The 18911-nt window shown below is 43.3% G+C and overlaps 1 protein-coding gene and 1 pseudogene across 9 annotated transcripts; one reads left to right on the top strand and one right to left on the bottom strand.

Moving 5' to 3' along the window:
* Window positions 1-4674: 4674 nt before the first annotated feature.
* Window positions 4675-13065, bottom strand: LOC114842178 (uncharacterized). Of its 9 annotated transcripts, none has more exons than XR_003783269.3 (11): window positions 12867-13044; window positions 11723-11765; window positions 11233-11267; window positions 9840-9883; window positions 9662-9726; window positions 9466-9581; window positions 8955-9306; window positions 7989-8035; window positions 7826-7898; window positions 5792-5921; window positions 4675-5355 (listed from the first exon to the last, which is right to left on the bottom strand). XR_003783269.3 is itself a non-coding variant. In XM_029127757.3 (11 exons), exons 1-11 carry the CDS (start codon window positions 12867-12869, stop codon window positions 5264-5266), a joined length of 837 nt encoding a protein of 278 aa, XP_028983590.1. In that variant the 5' UTR covers window positions 12870-12943; the 3' UTR covers window positions 4675-5263. The 9 variants fall into 9 exon arrangements, 4 of the variants coding, with proteins under 4 accessions (XP_028983590.1, XP_028983589.1, XP_055358752.1 ...); XM_029127757.3 differs by lacking the exon at window positions 7826-7898 and having other exon boundaries at window positions 8955-9155; window positions 9246-9306; window positions 12867-12943; XM_029127756.3 differs by lacking the exon at window positions 7826-7898 and having other exon boundaries at window positions 12867-12943.
* A 1266-nt stretch (window positions 13066-14331) lies between these two features.
* On the top strand, window positions 14332-16906 carry LOC114870803 (peroxisomal trans-2-enoyl-CoA reductase-like; annotated as a pseudogene).
* The last annotated feature ends 2005 nt before the right edge of the window (window positions 16907-18911 follow it).

Below are 18911 nucleotides of genomic sequence, written 5' to 3'. Positions count from 1 at the left end.
TGGTGAGGACAGAGTGGAGGAGAGAGAGAGAGACGGGGAGAAGCACAACTACTGGAGAAAAAGAGACAAGGTTAGTTGAACATAGAACAATGATGGGAGGTTATTCGACAGAAGAGGTAGAAGGAAACAGAGGAGCTCAGTGTATAAATTAGGTCCCCCAGCAGTCTATGTCTATTGCAGCTTAACTAAGTGTTGGGGCAATTCAAGGGTGGTGGTAGTGCCAAATGAATTAGCAACACCACCTAGTCTCATAAAGGGCTGAGTTTGATTAACCTCAGGTTTGCACCAATTATGTTGGGGAAATGCGAGGAGCATGTTGTGGAAATCTTCTTATAAAGAAATCAACCGGAGATCATCAGTGTGATAAACCATCTCAAAAGTTTACTCTCATGTTGACACGGAGTGGATCACAATTACATCTAAGACGTAAGGCACATCTCACTATGTACAAAGTATCCACTGAAGGACTGAGGACACAAGACCTGTATTTATACCCTGTTACGAACCCCCACATTAGCTGTTGACAGGTCTCAACAAGGGAAATTATTGTCAACATTTAAAGTTATTGTCCATTTACTGTCTGTCTCCCTTTTTACGTCCTTGATGTTTTGTTGGTGGCCGTCCACATTCATAGAGGGAAACATAGTTTCCCTACTCACAGAAGATTCCTTAAACCTGTTCTGTTTAAGGAGTTTCCGATGTTGCTCTTCTGTTGATTCCATCTCTGTTGTCCTTTTTTTCTTTTTTACTAATGTTGATTTGTTTCGCAATCGAAGACATTCAAACAGTTGAAGTTGATGTTTCACTGAATCTTCCACAATCAGCAATTCTGCCCTAGCAGAAGCATCGTTGATGACACTTTCATCAACTGTCTAGTCATCTGTGGTCCAAAACAGTTGTTCAGGTCAGCTCCTGCTTTGAGGGGAAAATCGTCAAGGGAAGCTTAAAAGTATAAAACTGTGACAAGAAAACTAAGAGCAGTTACACCCTGTACATAAATTACATCATCAATGACGCAAAGCAGTAGCAGCTAATGCTGATAAAAGTTAGTTAGTGTTAGTGTTAGAAAAATAGAAATAGAAGAACAGTTTCTTTCAGTGTGAAACAGGAAACATTTCATAAAATAAAAAACATGTTCAGAGTGAAAGCAAAAACTGTTCTAAAAGCTATTGTGGAATAGTCTCAGTAACCATGTTGTTACCGTAGTCAAACATTATAAAAATGTGAAGCAGAAAGTATCATAGGTTTCACTGTGAGGTCTTACTATGGCTCCTATGACAATTATATAAGACAGAATCATTTTAGATGTTTGTTTGTGAAAATAAAACAGTAGCTGATGCATTTTTAAGGAATTTGAATAAACCGTGGTTCATCAAACATCTGTATAAAGCATCTCATTAGAAAAGCTTTACTGCAGATAATCTAAGGTTAAAACAAACAAAAGCATATAAAACAATCAAAAAATCCCCAAAACAAGCAAAAACAACACAAAAACAGCTACCGGTATATACTGTATGTACACTGAATTCAGTAGCATCTTCTATATCTCTTACTGTAGGAAGAAACAAAATAAAAATCAAGTCTGTGTTGCAGTCAGAAGTCCAAGTCAAAAAGTCATGTATAGACACAAAAAATAATCCCATGTAAATTGTTATATGGGAGAGATCTCTTCAAAATCACAAATCCATGGACAGTAATACACTTAAAAAAACAATTCAATTAAGATATTGCTTAGTGATTCTATTAAATGTTTTGTTTGTAAATTTAGCATCTCCAATAATCCAATATTTCTAGGAAAATATAATAGAATAAAATCAATAATTTTGTAAACCTTCCGGAGGAAATAATCTGGCCACATAACACAAATTAACCCTGTAAAGTTATAGAATAGAATGCCTTTATTAGTCCCACAGCGGGGAAATTCCCATCAGCAGCCAGCTTGACTGGCGCTAGTCCGACAGTGGAAGCAATTGCAGTACAAACAATAAAAAACACACGCACATACAGTGGCACACAGTACAAGTGGAAACCTTGCTGGAATTTTTTTCTTGGGTTCATCAGGACAGGTCGGAGAGCAGACAGTGAGACTGTAAGGTGGGGTGGGAGGGGATGTATCTGCATCAGTGTAGTGAAGTGTTGTTTATAGAAGTATGACCGAGGCCGACCAAGGTGTTTACAGGTCAGTCCAACAGTTGTCCTTGAAGGGAGTCACAACAGGGGAAGAGGATAGATAGAAGCACAGCTGGTGAGCTAGATTGGACCCGGGAAGGGAGGGGTGAGGGAGAAGGGACAGAGTAATACACAGCCAATTCTAATACATTTTAACAATCCATGACTAATTTGTCCAGATCAATACTCCAATCGGTCAGAACTCAGGGCTTCATCGCCTCTTGTGGGACCATGGGTCACCGGTGACATCTCCTCGCCTGTCAGGCTGTCACCATAGTAACCAAGTGTTCAGTCTGTCTGCAGATGTTATCCGTCTGTCTCTTGTCTTCCTCCGAACGGGCTGAGATCTTATTAGTCAGTCCTGCAATCCGGGCATCCAAACGAGCTGAGATGTTACTGATCAGTCCCTCAATCCGGGTCATCCTCTGATGCAAATCATCCGAACGAGCTGAGATGTTAATTATTAGTCCTTCAATCGTGGGAATCCTCTGGTGTAATTCCGTCAGCCGAGTAACATCGGCCCCCATCAGCATTTGCAGCTCCACGGCCGGTGGACACGCTAATGAACCGGACGCAGATTTTCCAATCTTTTCAATCTTCCAATAAAGCAGGGCACCACCAAAGCCAATCATGAGTAGCCCTGTTACCAAAGTCCAATATATGAATAGATCCTCTGCATCCTCGATGGACAGAGGCTCCAGACACAGGGGGCACCAGGAATCCCACGCGTCCCGCACGTAGCCGGAGGCAAGAGTTCCCAAGGGGCAGAGTGGTTCTCCCGGAGATTCTTTCCTTTGTGAAAACATTTTGTCCAATGCGCTGAGTGACCAGTTTATTAGCTCCATGTTCAAAAATGTTATTCCAGAATAGCAGATCAGGGTGCTCAGAAAAAGAGACAAGGGTCTTGCAAGAAAAAGCAGAGTGGGAGCAGAGAGAAAATACGTCTGCACTCCTCGAGAGGCGGAAGTATAATCCCGTTATTGGGATTATAGTAAATCCCAATAACGTGAGTCAGAGATAACATGAATACGCTAGATTCACATCCAGTTAGTAATCACTGATAAACTGCCAGGACTGTCTGGGTGAAAACAGCTCCATATGGTTCTAAAGTTAATTAACCCTTTGGTGTGAGGACAGACAAGGTGGTGGTGAGGTGTCAAACAATGGCACCTTGGCTCAGAGACTCAAGTAATATCTATTTAGATGTTATCTGTTTCAGTATACATACACATCAACCAGTATCTGGTCATAATTACTATCCCGTTTTATCATTATCATGATTACATTATCATCACTCAAGGATGAAAATGCACTATAGAAAAACTTGGTTATTCATCTATTTTTCAATCTGACATGTATGCTCTCCCTATAAAATCTTTTTAAAATTCAATTCAATCCTACTGATTTCTTTTCTAAAACTTGTGGAGCATAAATAAATAGTCTGGATATAAAAACTACTCATTCTAAATTTACTGTTGAAATTTAGTATTGATTTGAAAAACATCCTAATAATTTATGCCTTTTCTATACGTTTCTATGTTCATGTCTGTGTCTTCTCTATGCTCTGACCTGTCGTCCTCTGCTGTCTCTGTGGTTTAGCTGGTTTTGATGAACTCCTTGGGTCTGGATCGAACTGGATCTGGTTCTTCTTGATTAGAACAGTCACATTATGATTCTGACCGCTCTGTCAGTGCTGTTGTCGTCTCCTTCATTCTTTTTCATGGACCTTTCTCACATGGGCTGGTGTAAACTTCCATCACCTTCAGTCCTTTGAAGAGTCAGCAGCTGTTCTTCATTTCCCAGTCACCAACACCTTCCCGTCTTCACTCCTGAGCATTTGTTGCATCTTATCTTTTGTTCTGATTCTGGTGCCTGTAATCAACAAAGGTTCCTGGAAGGAGCAGTTAGTGAGAGTCCTGGTCTGTGTCCTGCACAGAGGTCAGAGAGTGTCCTTTCTCCTCCACTATGGGTCTGCAACTGGTCAACATCAGTTTTTGTTGGTCCCAGATTCCTGCAGAGATGACGTCTCCTTGATGGATCAAAGCTCCTCACACAGACAGCAGGGTACAGATCCCTGATTCCTCCCCTACTTGCTAATTTCCCTTCTCCTGCTTCAACCTTTTGCTAAATGAGTGACTTGAGGGACTACATAATAAAATGTTATTTGTTCTATAGTTTACCTGGTGCCAAAATTGAACATCCTCACCCAGTTCTCCATTGTTTGCAGCCTGTTAATCAGAGCCTGTAAGGATTAAATAGCCATTTCTTTGGTTTTGTTCCTACTCACCTGGGCAGATGCTTAGACTTTAACTGGATTTTTTCAAACACACAAGTCTCCACTCATTCTGATCTTCCCATACCACAGCATGGTTAGACATTAGCATTCACACAATTACCTTATGGTGACTCTGTTTCAGCCAGATAGTTTGTACGACACATTCGTTCAGAGCAATGTACCCTGTGGTGTGTTTATCATGCTGCAGACAGACACTGAAGGAGTCATCACAAGCTTATAGCGTTATATTATTAGATCAATCATATCCCTTTTACTCCAGTGGGACATCCATAGATCTACTATCTCCATAATTAAGTATAATTAATAGTTATCTTATATAACAGTTATAATTAATCTAGACTTAAAAACCAACAATAACAAAAAAACAAGCTACATCTGACACAAAGTGACATATAACACAAAAGCAGTAGATTGTGTGTTTTTTGCAATCATCAACCTCTCCTGAATTTTCAGACATGTAGCTCTTGACATAATAAATACACTGTACTAGAAGGGTTATGTGGCTTTACTATCTGGACAATAATGAACCATGTGTAATTCAAACCCACCAGATGTGCAAACCAGCAAGAAGAAAAGCTTCATAGTCTTAACTCTCATTAGTATTGACCTTAATGTCTGACCAAAAGTTGAATGATTTATCCACACACTCTTTGGTCCCTTACAGTAATATGTTTACAAAATTACGACAAATATTCTCAAAAGCAAATCTACAGAGAGGATCACAGTAGGAGCACAAAGCTGCAGTTGTAGCTGTTTAATGGAAGGGACTGCAATCAGAACAAGACTCCTGTTGAATAGTCATCTGCCATGGCCAGTTGTGGTGAGTGGAGAGGTAGGGGGTTGGAAGAGGAGAACAGGTTGGAAACGTCCCGGTCCAGGAATGGAGTCATCTGCAGACAGGCAGAATTTAGAAAAAAAAATGCACAAGAGAAATCACAAAGTCATGACCCGAACAGCATCTATGTAATATAAACATGTAGGGGAAGGTTTCACATGTGTGAATTAAATCTGTTTCTTTTCATTGCCCTTAATAACCAAGCAAAAGAAATCTATATACCAAAAAAAAAAAAAAGATTTTCAAAAGGTTTTAAATTTTCAAACGGGTCAATTTGAGTGGTAACATAACAGGATGGTTAAGCTCTGTGTATCAAGGTGTCCATCAAACCTATACCAGCATACATAAGACAATGTTCAAAGCGATCTGTATTGCAGGAGATCTCACTATCCTTGCCACAGCTTGTTTAGTCTGCTACCATCAGGAAGAAAAATAAGGAATCCACTACACACTATAACTAGCAGGCCAGCATCACATACATGCATACTTACCTATTCTTTGATGTTTTGACAATGCAGCAGCATCACTGACAGGCTGGACAGGGTCATCATGAAGTCCAGCTGGGTCCTGGTTTATGCTCCGGACACTATGCATGCGGTGGGCGAGAGAAGGGTCCTCTTGCTGAAACAGAGAACAAATGACAGTGGCACGGTTAGAAAACAGGTTATGGGAGAAGCTGAGCAATGAAAGAACAAGCAAATCCCTGTCATAAAATGTGCTGGACTTATCTGGCTTATCTCAGCAACCGTCCCTTGTTCATTCTTTATCAAACCCACTTTATTTATATAGGTCATTATAAAGTTGACTAAAGTGCTTTTTATATGAGTAGTTAACAGTGCAGTGAGAACCATATCTGCAACCACTTACTAATTAAAATATATAAAAAAGAGTTAACACATTGTAAAATACAGAATAATAGTCAAAAAGCAAATAAATATTTGTCTGCTTAAAAGCCAGTGAAAAAAAATATCAACTGGTATGAGTATGAGTGTAAAACCTCTAAGACAAAACATACAGAAGATAAGCGCATAATTCAGAATGCTTTAGTTTATATGGGAGCATGGTTTACATGTTGCAAGTTAGCAATTACAATAATACAGAAGTAAATAGGAACCTCCTGCATGCGTCATGTATCCCTACCATTCACTATTATTTATTGTTGTTATAATCAACAGTATCAACATCCTTGTCACCGTTTTCCCTGTTATAATGGCATTGTTTGGTGCATAATAATCATTACTACTATGACCGTCTAAAGTTTTGGATACTGTGCCGATAATGTGTTTCTAAGCTAAGACTTAAGATCTCTGTGTCAACCTAATGCATTTTCGAAAAGGGCTGTTTTTAAAAAAGCAACGCTGACATGTTTGTTTTGGACCACACTGTTAATTAGCACAGGTGTGACCACAGCAAGAGCCTGTGCAGCTAGACAGAAAGCAAACTAATAACACGAGGCTCCACGCAAAAGCCGCTTTTCGTACATTTATGTTGCACTCTCGTGTTTGTGTTCTGTGACTGAAACAAGCGCAACCACGAATAAATTAGCAAACAACACCGAACCAAGCTAAGCCCAACGAGTTAGCATAGACGCAGCTAACCCCGATAGCATACATATAACTCTACAAGTATTAGTTTTGATATTGTTACTATTCGTAAACGTGTTCCTACCTACAAAGTCAAAAAAATTCTCCAAGGCACAAACGTTCAGCGCACTTCCAGCACATACACAGAGCTTCTCCGAACTAATGTCGCAGCGAAAAATAGCAAACTTTACCGAGCCTAACATGCGGCAAAGATCCCTTATTAGACAAAAATCGGAGCGAGCGCTCACACTGACACACAATCGCGCTTACAGTACAGAAAGCTCACTCGGACAGACTTTTGGAGCTTTACTTTAATTTTTACTATTATTACTTACCTCCATCGGATCATGTTAATATCCAGTGCGCATGTGTCGTTATTTTAACTTTTATTGGTCCTTCTACGGACTGTCCAATTCAGACGTTTGCATCACAGCAGCTACAAAACACATTTAGCGAAGCCGTCCACATCACCTAAAGCGGCGCAACTTGACTTGTCACATGTTGAATTTGTTCAGAGGAACGGCCCTTTAAGGCCTCGTCTCCTGAGAGCATGCCAACGTGCTTAAATGGCACATTTACTGCCTCAGATGCACTCGCGTCTGATGCGTTTCGCGTGGATGCAGTTGGCGAGGGCTGAGATTACGCTCCGCGCGAGGACTGCATTATTCATTTCCTGCCGCAACACTTGAAGCGACTTATTAGAACTGCTGCATTTGCATTTCACCTGAAACCAAGGCGGTCCGGACACGCTCCTCCTGCTGCACGTGGATGGAGCGTGTTCATCAAAGGCCTGACATTTTTAATACCCCATTAAAAAAACAAGCCATTTAGAGAAGCCTAGACTCAACAAAACCTCTTCAACAGCTACAGTAACTACCGTCTGAGGGGCTGCGCCACCCAGCACTTGTTCATGACTGATCTGAACTGTTACTAAACCCTCACCCTCCTTCTCAGATGATGCGCTACAGGCAGCGTATCTGGCCAGCCGGGTTCCAGTTGAAGACCTGCTTCTTCTCTAGAAAGAGATCCCGCCCTCGAGCAAGTCACACAGCAGGAGCACCACGCCAGCATCAAGTAGACATTTTAAACCGATATGTGACATTACCCAGTGGGAAGCTGCTGGAAACTCTGCAGTGACGGACGTTTTATAGCCTGAAGAAAGCAACAAGAAGCTTAATTAGAACACGAAGACGTTATGCAGCATATTTATTACGTTTTGTAATTAACATTAACTCAGTGACTAATTAATGTGACAGTTCTTCACATAGTGTTGTCCCAGGGTTGTTGTTGAAAAAAAATGTATCAGTGTATTATAAAAGATTCAGTAGATTACAGGGGAGGAAATATAACAGCTTCGCTTACAGGAACACAGCTCAGCCTCCATGAAGTAGGTCTCTAAATGTTTCATCACCGAGTCGTGAATGTGACTTCAAGCCCTCTATAGGTTGTTCCACCAACTCAAACAAATGAGACCACAGATGAAATGTTTTTGTTTTTTATGTTGGCTTTTTCTTGACTAAATTTCCATTTTATTTAGTTCAGTCAAATACAGTATAATATATACTGTATAGAGCATGTTAGATACAACACGTTGCCATGATACAATTTAATGGTAAAGTGGGTGAAAGTCTAACAAACCAATAAAGTGTCCAGTGACCAGTTCATGAATGTAGTTCACGTAGAAGCACTGGGGGATTTATGTACCACTCAGCAATCTTTGTAGCTGAGTCACAAGCTAGGCTGCTGCCAATTACTGCATTAGCTGAGACTGTTTACATGATAAAAAATATTAGATGAAGGCAAGACAGCAACTATTTCTTCCTTTTCCCACCACCTTGGAATCTGTTCCATCCATCTGTTGCCACCTGTTTTTTGTGACTGGACACTGTGGGTTTACTCAAAGTAACCCTGCTTGGAGGAGACTCCAACTCAGAATTAACTTCTCTGGAGTAGGAAACATTATTGAGAGAGAAATGTTTCAGAAAGTAAATTGTCTTGTTGAGTCAACACAAAATTATGAGTACATAAAAGACAGACAGTTAGGAAATATACACTAAGTAAATTTCCTTACTCCTCTGCGACGTATGCTTTGCGCTGGGGGATGTGATTGTTACAAGATCTGTGTTTGGCTCTTCAAAATCAAGAACCTGAGGCACAACTAGAGCTCTTTCATTGTCCTCCTCTACTGTGGCTTCAAGAACAAGTTTCTCCTGAATAAGGCTTGATGTCTTTACCGGCTCATGCAATTTGAAAGGAACGTTCAAGGCTGCAACTGGAAAAATAAATGTAAACATTTTCACACAGCACAAAAAACACATCAAATTACTATGCATGTATTTCTCTGTAAAATACTTGTTTTTACCATTTTCCAGTTCAGGAGCAAGTGACCTTCTTGCAAAATTCAAAATATCTCTCCCAGAACCCTAAAAGGTTTCATAACACAAATTTAATAACTTTATAACACAACTCCACAATGACAGACCTAGCACCTGTGGGATTAGTCATTAACGACTACATTTATAACAGCTCAGATGTGACCTTTTTTGTACCAATAAAAGAAACCATTGTAATGACTGACTGACCGGAAGTTTTACGATAAGGCTTCTTTTCTGTAATACTGGTGAAATCCCCCTCTTGCTCTGGTCTGACTCATCAGTGTCTTGGAGAGGACTTATGTCATTACCAGGTGAGGAAGAATCTTTAAAAACATTAAAACACCTCTTAGGACAATAAAATTTAACTAACTGCAAAGAGTTAAAGCAAAAATACTCAACTCACCCAAGTCATCAAACATTCCATCAATGTCTTCTAATGACAATTTGTCTTTCCATTGTTTGGATGAACTGAAAACATGAAATTAGTTTAAACAACAATGAAAGAAAAAAAAATCCTGGGATAATATATGAATCAAACATTTCTATACTAACACGTGAATATTTAACATCATCGTGTGTACCTTTTCTTGTTAGTGAGGTAGCAGAGCTTCCTCCTGGGTCTCTTCTAGAAATAAGAATGGTATAATAAGAGTAAAGTTCATACTCTCAATGGAGCAATTCAGTTTATTAACCTTGTAAATCAGTTAGCTAACGTTTTCACTTTAATAATGCTCTCACTTGTAAAAAGTTGTTTAGGGCACAAGTCGGTCTTTTAATTAACAACATTAACGTTTTAAAAAACAGTTTTTACTGCCGTCATGTTGGAAATGTATGACAGAATGTAAATTGAAGATAAAGCACTGTCTAAAAGCATGACTTTGACCAACTCGAACTCTTACGCCCAAACATTATTATTGAACAATATTATGAACATCACAATATCATGTATTCCGTGTTCGCAGTAAGTGTAGTCCACTGTTACGCTAAACGATGGCGATAGGAGGGTGTTTAGATTGAATATCATTTTACCTAGTGTTTATGAAGAAGGACTGTGAATAAATTCATCGTTTAAGCGAATGTGACTTTAGAGATGGTGCAGCTAACTGAACATTGGCTATCATTCGTTGGAGTACCGCCCTCAGAGGTGGCTGCTATTAATATTTGTGTACTTCGTCGTCTTGGGTAAAACAACAAGAATAAATACATGGAGGCATTAACTTACATTTTTGATGTGATGGATTACTATACGCTATCTTCATCTCTTACTTGTATTTCACTTTGTACAGTAATCTAACATTGTTTAGTGTGATACCTTACACTAAATAGAGCTGTTGTATTGAAATACAGCTGCTTCCAACTGGTGACGAAATTACAGAATGATACCTGGAGATAACTTTGTGATTAGGCGCAATATAAATAAAATTGAATTACTGTACCCCATATCTGGAATGGACAATTTTGGCTACTTATAGCGCTGTTGCTTGTTTCTGCACCAAACTGCAACAGCACAGCAAATGGACAATAACCATAATTGCCTGCTCATTCAAGGCAGTGGGACTCAATTCTTTCTCTAGCTCAGCTAATATGCTATGAAATTTAACTAGGTTCAGACATAAGCTTAAGCATTACAGGACTTGTTTAGAAATATTCCATCATATGCATTACCATCTTACACACAAGACAAACAATCCCAGGATGTTTGCTCAACCACAGACTCATAAGGAAGTGACTTAACTTGCAACAATATATTGTGGGCATGGAATAATAGAAGGTGAATATGTTGATAACAAAAGTATTTTGTAATAAAATAAATGGTAAGTGCATTTACATGCACTCACTTAACCAAAGGCAAGTATGCAGAGTTATCCGGGGGAAATCTCTCAATCTCTGATTACAAGAACCATGTTAAGAAATCAGCTTACTCCAGATAGCCAACTGTAACCCAGTTACATGAGCAAACATGACATATCCTACCTTTTTCTCGCGAATGACATCTGTCATATCAGCAACTGTAAATAAAATAATACAAAAACAATTTAATATGTTTGAAACAACAAACAATGGCAGGGTGTGGATGTGTGTTTCAATGTGTGTGGATTTGTGTGTGCAATTCAGGTTTTATTTTCTTACGACTTTCATTACTTTGTGTGGCCATCCTATGGAAACCACAAAAATTCGGATTTCTTTTTATATATCGCCTGATATAGAGGTTAGCAAACCCTTATTATAATATTAAAATATTATTAAAATAGCCTAAATTTTCTTAGTGGATAAACATTCAAACAACTCCTTATTCTATATCAAGTGGGGTTAGGAATATATTCAGTTAGATATGAAGAGTTAATTCTTTCAGAGATCCATCTGTTTTGGCTTTTTTCCCGTTTTGACAGCTAAAACGGTTAACTCCAACCAACCATACATGTCCTCACTATACTAACAGCCTATAATCACCAATTTTTCTTACCTTTATATTCACCACTGTCAGTGGATCCGTTTGGGCCGTCCTCCTGTGAATACAAAGACCAACATTATCCAGCCGAATTATACCATTGAAGCTTTCAATACAGTGTTTAGTATTGATGTAATTACCTTTGTAACAATGAAAATAGTAATAATAGTTTGTCATATGGGTCACCATATTCTGACTGAACTAAATGGTTGAAATTGACTTAGTGATAATGAAATAATTGATAAGTGTTACAAAATATGGAAATCAATAAATTGTTCCCATAAGCCTTGATTCTCTAACAATAAAGCCTGGTCAGGATTAAATAACAGAATTTTTTAAAAGTCTACTAAAATACCACCACAATACAATCAGTCTTTACAAGAAGTGGTTGAAGTACAAAATGATTACATACACACAAATTAGTTATTATTCCTCTGCTGTTGAAGTTAATCACTGCTAAGCACCTAAACAGTCTGCACCTGGCAGAGCGTTTTACAATTGACGCCAGTGCAGTACCGCACCAGGTGTCATAAATTAGACTTCGTTCACCTCGGCTTCCTCTGTGTCCGCTATCCGCACGGCGCTGGAGCTTAACTACGCCCTCGACCAATGAAACGCACAGGCAAGACAGCAACAGCCTAGTCCCGTAATCATATTAACACGTGGCTGAGCTCACCCACTGCAGTTTTCAAGCGCTAATTAAATAAACAGGCCTTCACGCCCGCGCAAAAGTGTTTCACTCGACGACTGATCATGGTATACTAAAATAATGCACTCCTCACCTGCGGCTGATTGAAACGTTTAACATTCCCCACTACTTTGGCATGTTTTCACTGGCAGGTGGTACGATCGTCTAATGTGTGACGTCTTATACTTGTCCCCGCCGCTGCATTATTTTATCAATATTATTTAGATTTTAAAGTTTGCGTGAAAATATAGTGTAAAAAGGAGTAATGGTATAGCCAAACTTGGCTATAAACTTGACACTATAGCACGTGCAGACAAGCTAGCAAGCATCTAACGTTAGCTAATAAAGCTACACTTGTGAAATTCCAGTACACATTACTTGTGTTAATATGTAACAATGGGAAAACCACATACAAGTGAATTGAACAGCACAATATTATAATAGGAGTTAGTGTAATAACTCATAACTTACCATTTCAGTCTGTGCTCAACAGTTACTCCACTCTTCTGTGTCGTATGCAAAAATGTCTGTTCTTTCCAAGGGAGCAGGTGTGGCAATCAAAAGGGAGCGCTTGATTTGTTATATGGCGCACACCAGATCAACTCCGCACATAGTTACAAATAGCACAACAGAAAACCACGGCTCAGCTGTGTAACAAAACAAACTACAAGATCACTCGGGCAAACTCCCGCGCAGCAGTGAATGGGGGGGGGGGTCCAAGGTTGGGACTTCGAATCTCAGGATCAGTGTATTTATCTGTTTGCAAGCATTATCTGCATGATTAAGATGGGGACTTTAAATGTCGGGAGCAGTGTAATATCTACTGTTACTGAGAGTATATGTTTTCTGCTAACTGGATACCTAGCTGAACTAATGATTAAAAACATAAACAGAATGTAGATTTTTTAAAATCCATATTTAATGAATTAATGTTTTTGTAACAAAGATATTTTTTATGCTTAAAAATAATAAATCTCTGCTAAACTGTGAAAAAGAAGGCTACACTATACACACCCACTGGGCTGAAGGGAGGCTACTAAGTGGCAGGAAGACTAACAAGACAAAATCCCTTACAGAGAAAATATTAACTTGACCAGATAAACTTTACATTAACCTTAATTTACATACCTTACATAGAAAATATTAACTTGACCAGATAAACTTTACATTAACAGTCACCCGCTTGTCTTGCACCAGGCTGCGAGCAGCTGAACTCATGCCTGGACTGTTTTTGTCGTATCGATGCTGTGGCCACAGGTGCTGCTGAACGCTTCTCCTCTGAGGTCAGTGGGAAAGAATAAAGGCCACAGAGCAAGATGAGTTCTAGCTGTATAATACAGCAAGTGTCCAAGAGCAACAAGTGTTGCAGAAACACTGAGGTTTGAGTTGCAAGAGAACAAAAAATATTAATACTATTGAAATACCCTGTTACAAATCCAAGGCCTTTTTAGAAACTAGAAAGTAAAACTAAAATTATTAGCAAACGAAAAAAATTATCCATGGATAATATATAATTCCAATTTACAATCTCATGCGCTTATTGATTAGTGGCATTATTACTGGTTGTGTCACCTCCACTACTATTCATCCTCATCGACCATTTGAATTCCTCCTCATGTCTTTTCAGGTTCTTCCTGCCCTGTTAGTCTACAAGGCTGGGGAGCTGCTTGGTAACTTCCTGTCTGTTACCAAACACTTTGGTGATGAGTTCTTCGCGACGGATGTGGAGTCATTTCTCAATGAATACGCCCTCTTGCCCAAGAAGGAGTTGACAGCGTGTGCTGATGACGAGGGGGAACGCGATGTGGAATAATAAAATGGAAGGGGAAAGATGAGAGAGGTGAAAACGAGCAGAATGGGTAAAATGGGAAAGTTTTGTAATGGAATACACTGATAAATAAGGGATTTAACAGTTAAGGGTAAAAGAATCAGGTGGTGAAGTGGAGAATGATAGTGGGATAGTTGGACGCAGACGAATACACAAGCATACAGGTCACAGACGTTGCATGTACAAATAGATACAATCAATAGTGAACAGTCTGTATCTAGAAGCAGTTAGAATGACACTGGTCAATTAAAAAATGTCTTTATCAAAAGGCTCTGTGTTTTTCTGTTTGGATATCCATCTGTCATCTATCCATCGACGACCTGCAGCAAACATCGCTGTCTGAAGGGGGCAGCATCTCTCCAGCGAGTCCTTTTTCAGCACTAACTTTAATGCAATAAGCAAGAAGCAGAGCGACCAGTAAGACGCAACTATGGCGGCGTCCAGTGTTTTTAGACCAGGCTTGTTCAACCATAAAGTTGCAATAGTGACGGGAGGAGGCACCGGTATCGGTAAAGCGATTTCTGCAGAGCTGCTGGAGCTGGGTGAGTGTCAGTAGCACGGGATGATAGCCGAGTGACAAGTGGACTTTGACCCAGGACAACTTTATTAGAAGTTTGTGATGTTATTTAAATATAGTGCAGGCACATGATAACAGCAGAACACGTGTTTGAGTTCTGCTGTTCTTCCTATCTTGACAAAGCATTGGTGTATTTGTAAAGATAGGAAGAGGTTTTTGCAGCTACTCTATCTTAACGTTGTTATTATATATTTAATAGCCAGCTCTGTGCTTACAAACCATGATCACAGCTGAGCATGTCGACCTTTGTCTTCAGGTTGCAGTGTTGTGATCTCCAGCAGAAAGGCAGAGAGGCTGGAGACAGCAGCAGAGGAGATGAGGCAGAAGATCCCTCAGTCCAGCCCTGCAAATGTCACTCCTCTGCCATGCAACATCCGCAGTGAGGAGGAGGTGACGCACGCATGCAAAAACACACACACGCCTTCTGCTGTCTGGGATAGACCGTGTAGGAGTAACTCATTTAGTTTTTTTCCTCACGGTTTGGTAGGTGAAAGCTCTTGTATCATCAGTGCTCAAGCAGTTTGGAAGGATTGACTTTCTGGTGAACAATGGAGGAGGTCAGTTCAGCAGTCCAGCAGAGCTCATGTCCTCTAAAGGTTGGAAGGCCGTGATAGACACCAACCTGACGGGAACCTTCCACTGCTGCAAGGAAGGTAGGCTGAACATAGTTAATACTCGTTGGCTGGGAAGTTTGTTGTTTTTTCACTGTCTTCCCGCTACACAGTCTACACAGCATGGATGAAGCAAGCGTGATCGTCAACATAATTGCTGACATCTGGAAAGGCTTCCCAGGCATGGCGTAAGCAACACCACCCTCTATGTTTACGTCAAGCTTCCCAGACCAAATGATGCTGTTTGCTGAGGTTCTGTGCTTCTCCACCTGACAGCCACACAGGAGCAGCGAGGGCTGCAGTGGATAACTTAACCAAGAGCCTGGCCATCGAGTGGGCCCACTCAGGAGTGAGGGTCAATGCTGTTGCACCTGTACGTGCAAGCCTCAAGCTGGTGCTGTCACGATCTGGGGTTTTTGTTTCTTGTTGTGTCCTGTTTTATTTTGTACTCTTCCGGTTTCTGCTCACCAGGTTAGTTTTGTTTTGAAAGGACTTAAGTTTGTCAACAGTGTTTTGGTTTCAGTTCCTGTTTTATTTTGTAGCACTTCCCTTTCGCGTCACGCCACAGCAGTTCCCGCTTCACCTCTGGTTTTCAGTTACGCACCTGTGTCTCATCTGGTTAGCCCGTTCCACGTCTCGGTCTCATTATACACACCTGTCTAGAATCAATAATCTACCGACCTTGTATTTAAGCTCCACCTCTCACCCTCGTAAGCTGCCAGATCGTTGATTCGTTGTTCTCAGCAGATTCTCCAGTTCAGCACATTCCGTTGTCGACCCAGTTACGTTTTTTCTGACCATTGCTTCTCGCCTGATCCTGACCAGTTTTGTAAGTTGATTCTGTTGCCGAACTCTGCCTGTTTTTGAACCTGTCTACGTCTGTCGATTCTGCCTCCGAGATCTGAGCCTTTTGTTAACCTGTGTGTGACCCGGACTGCCTTGTGACTTTGCTTTTTGGAATAAACCCACATTTTTTCACCGTACGCATCGTGCCCTGGCGTTGTGCATTTGGGTCCTTTATATGCCGTTTGTGACAGAACGATCTGGCCAGACTTGGAGCCAGCCAGCGCTAACCTGCACCCAGGTCTGTTACGAGTTGTTTTTTTTTTTTTCCCTTGTTTTTCCCTTTTTTTTTCCTCTGTTCGTCGGCTCCGCGTCTAACCCCGCACCGACGCGATAGAATTTATTCCACCGAGCTTACCTGAGGACTTCCGCGGGGATCTCGAGAGGCTGGCCAGAGAATACGCGGAAGCGCGCAGTCTTACCACCCGGCTCCGAGTAGTCAAACTAGCTATCAAGATCCTGGAGGAGGAGTTCTGGTGGCGTGAGTACCCCGGAGTGCAGGCATTCTCTGACGGACTCCGGCTAATGCGGAGGGACTTGACACGCGCACTGCGTGCATCGTCTGGTCGCATCTCCGCCGCTCCAGCGGTTCCCGTTCCTGTCGCCGCTCCGGCGGTTCCCGTTCCTGTCGCCGCTCCGGCGGTTCCCGTTCCTGTCGCCGCTCCGGCGGTTCCTGTTCCCGTCGCCGCGCCGGCCCCGGGTCCCGAGATCTCGGTCATGGGGACCGAGCAGCCCTCTTCTCCGGCAGAGGAGTCCCTTGGTCCTCCGACTGACTGTGTTCCGTTTATAGCAGGCATCCCAGATGGCGTCGCACGGCAGATCCACCTCCACTGTTCTCCTCCGGTTACGTTCCTCTTCGCCCACTTCATGAACACCGCCGATTCGGCAGCAGACCAGGGCACGAGGGAACAATTGTTTGGGGAGGCAGCCGCTCTCGTCCTGAGGGAACCTGCCCTGCGCAAGGCCCTGCAACTCCCAGGCCTGCGGTCAGCAGCCACACCAGATCCTGCTTCTCAGTCAGGTCAGTCAAGCCACGTTCAGTCTCCAGCCCAGCTGTGTTCTGTTCAGTCTCCAGCCCAGCCGTATTCTGTTCAGTCCCCAGCCCGGCCGTGTTCTGTTCAGTCTCCAGCCCGGCCGTGTTCTGTTCAGTCTCCAGCCCAGCCGTGTTCTGCTCAGGTTTCAGCCCAGCCGTGTTCCGCTCAGGACTTAGTCCAGCCGTGTTCCGCTCAGGACTTAGTCCAGCCGTGTTCTGCTCAGGTCTCAGTTCAGCCGGGCTCTGCTCGGCATCCAGCTCCGGTTCAGTCATGCTCCGTTCAGACTCCAGCCCCAGTTCAGTCTTGCCATGCTCAGGTTCCAGCTCAGCCTTGTCACGCTCAGGTTCCAGCTCAGCCTTGTCACGCTCAGGTTCCAGCTTCGAGCTTCGTTCAGGATCTAGCTCCAGCCCAGTCGAGCCCAGTCAAGGACCCAGTCCAGGTCCCAGTCCAGCCGAGCCCAGTCCGGGTTCCATTCCAGTCGAGCCCAGTCCGGGTTCCAGTCCAGTCCAGTCCAGTCCAGGTTCCAGTCGAGTCCAGTCCAGGTTCCAGTCCAGTCGAGTCCAGTCCAGGTTCCAGTCCAGTCGAGTCACGTTCATGTCCCAGTCCAGTCGAGTCACGCTCAGGCCCTGTCCCAGCCAGAGGGCACCATCCGTTTGACAAGTGTTAGTCACATCCAATCAGGCCCGACATCTACGCCGTCGAGCTCGGCAGCTGCATGCAGTTATGCCGGTTCCGGGGAGGACGCCGTCCCAGTCCCTGTTCCTGTCGGCCCGTTAGGGGTCGTTCCTGTCCCTGTCGGCCATGTTGAGGCCGTTCCTGTCGGCCATGTTGAGGCCGTTCCTGTCGGCCATGTTGAGGCCGTTCCTGTCGGCCATGTTGAGGCCGTTCCTGTCGGCCAGGTTGAGGCCGTTCCTGTCGGCCAGGTTGAGGCCGTTCCTGTCGGCCAGGTTGAGGCCGTTCCTGTCGGCCAGGTTGAGGCCGTTCCAGTTCCTGTTCTTGTCGGCCACGTAGAGGTCGTTCTAGCCCCCGTTCCTGTCCCTCTCGGAGTGGCAGTTTCCGCCGACCTCCAGGAGGAGGTCGCGCCAGCTGGAGTTGCTGCCGCGGTTCCCGCCAACCTCCAGGAGGGGGTCGCGCCAGCTGGAGTTGCTGCCGCGGTTCCCGCCGACCTCCAGGAGGAGGTCGCGCCAGCTGGAGTTGCTGCCGCGGTTCCCGCGGACCTCCAGGAGGAGGTCGCGCCCGCTGCAGCTCCCGCGGACCTCCAGGAGGAGGACGCGCCCGCTGCAGCTCCCGCGGACCTCCAGGAGGAGGTCGCGCCCGCTGCAGCTCCCGCGGACCTCCAGGAGGAGGACGCGCCCGCTGCAGCTCCCGCGGACCTCCAGGAGGAGGACGCGCCCGCTGCAGCTCCCGCGGACCTCCAGGAGGAGGTCGCGCCCGCTGCAGCTCCCGCGGACCTTTAGGAGGAGGTTGCGCCGGTCGCAACTCCTGCTGCGGTTCCTGTCCCTGCCGACCTCCATGCCAAGTCGCTCCAGCCACCGTCGGCTCCTCGGAGGCCGCAGCTTGTGTGCAGGTGCAGCTCCTGGTGGTCCAGCGCTGGCCGCGTTTGCAGCGGTTCCGGTTGATCTG

This window comes from Betta splendens, chromosome 15 (genome assembly GCF_900634795.4).
Source record: "Betta splendens chromosome 15, fBetSpl5.4, whole genome shotgun sequence".
Classification (NCBI taxonomy): domain Eukaryota; kingdom Metazoa; phylum Chordata; class Actinopteri; order Anabantiformes; family Osphronemidae; genus Betta; species Betta splendens.
This window is presented reverse-complemented; position numbering and strand designations above follow the sequence as displayed.

Excerpts from the sequence above, each read along its gene's own strand:
- LOC114842178 (XM_029127756.3), bottom strand. Across the intron at positions 11,268-11,722 it reads TGACAGTGGTGAATATAAAG|TTGCTGATATGACAGATGTC; the intron begins GTAAGAAAAATT and ends TTTTATTTACAG. Across the intron at positions 9,307-9,465 it reads GCCTTATCGTAAAACTTCCG|GGTTCTGGGAGAGATATTTT; the intron begins GTCAGTCAGTCA and ends GAAACCTTTTAG.